This window comes from Jaculus jaculus, chromosome 8 (assembly GCF_020740685.1).
Source record: "Jaculus jaculus isolate mJacJac1 chromosome 8, mJacJac1.mat.Y.cur, whole genome shotgun sequence".
Taxonomy (NCBI): domain Eukaryota; kingdom Metazoa; phylum Chordata; class Mammalia; order Rodentia; family Dipodidae; genus Jaculus; species Jaculus jaculus.
Genome location: NC_059109.1, coordinates 82,190,199 through 82,193,440, shown reverse-complemented (window position 1 = coordinate 82,193,440; position 3,242 = coordinate 82,190,199). Strand labels below are relative to the sequence as shown.

The following is a 3,242-nucleotide window of genomic DNA, read 5'->3' as shown; positions in this document are numbered from 1 at the left end:
TGACCTGGAATTCACTAGGTAGTCTCAGGTTGGCTGGGAATTAGTGCTGGGATTAAAGGCCAGCTTTCTTTATATGTATATACAAAAGTAAATAAATCACATGTATACATTTGAATTTCATGAAACTGATCACACCTGTCTTACTAGCCCCCAAACCAAAAATAGTATGACTGACTTGCATCTCAAGAAATCCCCCAACATTTCTTTTGGTCACTGCCTCATCCAAGGTCTCTCGCACCATAGATTAGTTTGTGTTTTTTTTTTTCTTCCTGATGTAGGGTTTTCTCATGCTAGCCCAGGCTAACCTGGAATTCATCCACTATGTAGTCTCAGGCTGGCCTTGAACTCACAGCAATCCCTCCTACCTCTGCCTCAGGGGTGCTGGGATTAAAGGTGTGTGCCACCAATCCTGGAAAAATTAGTTTTTAAAAAAAATATTTTATTTGAGAGAGAGAGAGATTGAGGTTGAGAGAGAGAATGGGTGAACCAGGGCCTCCAGGCACTGCAAACAAACTCCAGACACATGCGGCCCCTTGTGCATTTGGCTTACGTGGGTCCTGGGGAATCTAACCCCGGTCCTTTGGCTTCGCAGGTAAATTAAGTGCTAATTAATTAACAGCTAAACCAATAAAGAAAATCTTCAGCTGTCTGAGAACAGCCAGAGACTACATGGTGAATTCCAGGTCAGCCTGGACTAGAGTGAGACCCTACCTTGAAACCGCCCCCTCAAGGAAAAAGAAAAAGAAAAAGAAAAGTCAGTCCCCAGAAACAGAAAAATAATAAATCAATCTTACAGTTCTTATAGAGTGTGAGTGTCTGTGTGTGTGTGTGTGTGTGTGTGTGTGTGTGTGCCCCACATGTGGCTGGTGGGGGTGGGGGAGAGGCAGCTGGCTTAATTTCTTTCTCCGAGTGAGAGGATCATAGAAAAGGTGTGTTTGTTTCTTGTTTGCATACTTGCTATGGTGGGAATGGAACCAGAGCCTGGCCCCTGTGAGGCAGGTACTCCACGTCTAACGCGGCATACTGTATTTTTAGCAGATAATGGATGACCTGTGTGTTGGCGTGGCGTGAAGGCCTGGGTCTTCTGCCATTGCTGCCCACGAATGAAGGAAGCATGGTGGGGGAGGGCTTTTGATACAGCGACAGGCGAGCAGCGTGGACAGATGGGTTCTCTGCTTGCCCTCAGGTCTGACAGGTTCTGCTACTGCACAGGCCGGAGCAAAGCCTAGGCTTAGACACTGGCGACAGCCGGGAAGAGGCCCGCTGGTGCTCAGCCTCTCCAGCTCACGAAGGCTCCTTAGAGGCCAAGAGTCCAGCTCCTTGGAAACATGGTGGCCCTGCCACAGGCCTCCCTTCCCCAAGAAACAAGATTGCTGCTCCCTCAACTTCTAAGGTGTGGCTGACGCCTCCTCCAAAAGTCCGTGGGACTACCCTGCCAAGCCCTGTCTCTGCCTACAACGCCCACCCTGGCTTAGACTTTTGTAATGGTGCTCTCTTCCTTCCTTCCTTCCCTCCCTCCTCTTTCTTTCTTTCTTTCTTTCTTTCTTTCTTTCTTTCTTTCTTTCTTTCTTTCTTTCTTTCTTTCTTTCTTTCTTTCTTTCTCCCTCTCTGTCTCTCTCTTTCTTTCTTTCCTCCTCCTCCTTCCTCTTCTTCTTCTTTTTTTTTTTCTTTTTCTTTTTTTCGAGGTAGGGTCTCACTCTAGCTCAGGCTGACCTGGAATGTAGTCTCGGCATCAGGCGATCCTCCTACCTCTGCCTCCCGAGCGCTGGGATTAAAGGCGTGCGCCACCACGCCCGGCTGGAATGGGGCTCTTAAACTGCCTGTGGCAGGCCTGTCCTTCCCGCCAGTCCGCCCCTGGCTGGGAGTGGGAAACTGGAGCCGCCCTGGAGACCCCTCCTTCTCCGGCCCCTACAGGATGGTGGCATCCTGGACCCCACCTTCAGTCCCACGCAGCCCTCTGGGATCCGCCCGCAGAGGCCAGGCCCCTCGCCCCACGTCCTCCGTCCTTCCCATTTCAGACACTTAGACGCCAGTCGAGGTGAAGGGGGAAAAAATCTTTTATTTTATTTTATTTTATTTTATTTTATTTTATTTTTTATTCCTTCTGGTGTTGGCTTTGGAGAGAAGGGTGGGCTCCGAGGGCGTCCGCAGCCATGGTGGGTCAGCGCTCGGAAAAGGCGGCCTCAGGGTCGCAGGCGGGGTCCATGCGACAGCCATCTGCAAGATGAGCGAGTCAGCGGCTGCGGGCGGGAGGCCAGCGGGATCTCGCCCCGGGGGTCGTTCCGCCGGCCCGGCCCACTCACCCGGGCTGCAGCAGATGCCCGCGGCGGCGCAGCGGCCCCCGTTCCCGCAGGGCTTCTGGCCCGACTGGCACGGGGAGGGCAGGTAGTTCTCCTCCTGGCAGCGCAGCGCCTCAGCCGTGCCCACGAAGCAGCCCAGCTCGTCCCCGCAGCAAATCCTGGGCCCGAAGCAGCGACCCTTGCCGCCGGGGCCGCAGGGGAGGCACTGCGGGGACCGGCGGGTCAGTGGGAAAGGGTTTGATGGGGGCCCGTGGTCCAGAGACGCTGTGGGCCCACGCTTGGGAGAGAGGCAGGACCTGGGTGCAGTGGAGTTGGGGCGGCAGTCTGGGCTTCACGTGCTGTCCAGGATGGCGGGAACCTAACCCTAGCAAATTCCCTGGCTTCCCTGGCGTGGGCAAGGAAAGGAGCCGAGGGTTCACTCTGCATGGCCTTGAAAGCAGCCGCAAGGAGATGGGGCGCTCACCTTGCGTGCATCGAGGTCCAGCGCAGCCCTCTTGCCACCCAGGGGGCAGTTTTGGATGTAGCAGGCTGAGGTCAGAGCCAGTAGGCCGAGCAGGCAGCAGGCGAGACTGGGGCTGGCCATGGTGTGGGCGATCTGGGTCCACGGCGTGCAGCAGGTCTCTCCGGCCCAGCCCTTTTATGCCTGGGCACTGCGCTGGTGGAGCACTAGCTAAGAGGGCAATTGCATGACTAGTCACAGCAGGTCTCTGTGGGTCAAGCCATGCATGTTTACCACTGAGCCCTTTCATTTGCAGGGTCTAGGCTAGGGTCAAGGTCACCGCATTGGCTAATGGTCTGGAGCAGAGATGGTCAGTGTCCCAGGAAGGGAGCAGCTTGAGAGTAGAGGCTGCAACCCAACTGAGAGCTATTTTTCCAAACTTTCAATACTTCAGAGTGGGGCAAGATGAAAAAAGTGGATGTGGGGCCCTTATAGAAACTTGG

The 3,242-nt window shown here is 54.4% G+C and overlaps 1 protein-coding gene across 1 annotated transcript; it reads right to left on the bottom strand.

Moving 5' to 3' along the window:
* Positions 1-2,101: 2,101 nt before the first annotated feature.
* On the bottom strand, positions 2,102-2,898 carry Oxt (oxytocin/neurophysin I prepropeptide). The gene is made up of 3 exons (XM_045157477.1): positions 2,764-2,898; positions 2,304-2,505; positions 2,102-2,217 (listed from the first exon to the last, which is right to left on the bottom strand). The coding sequence occupies exons 1-3, from the start codon at positions 2,881-2,883 to the stop codon at positions 2,162-2,164; spliced, it is 378 nt and encodes a 125-aa protein (XP_045013412.1). The 5' UTR covers positions 2,884-2,898; the 3' UTR covers positions 2,102-2,161.
* Between the last annotated feature and the right edge of the window lie 344 nt (positions 2,899-3,242).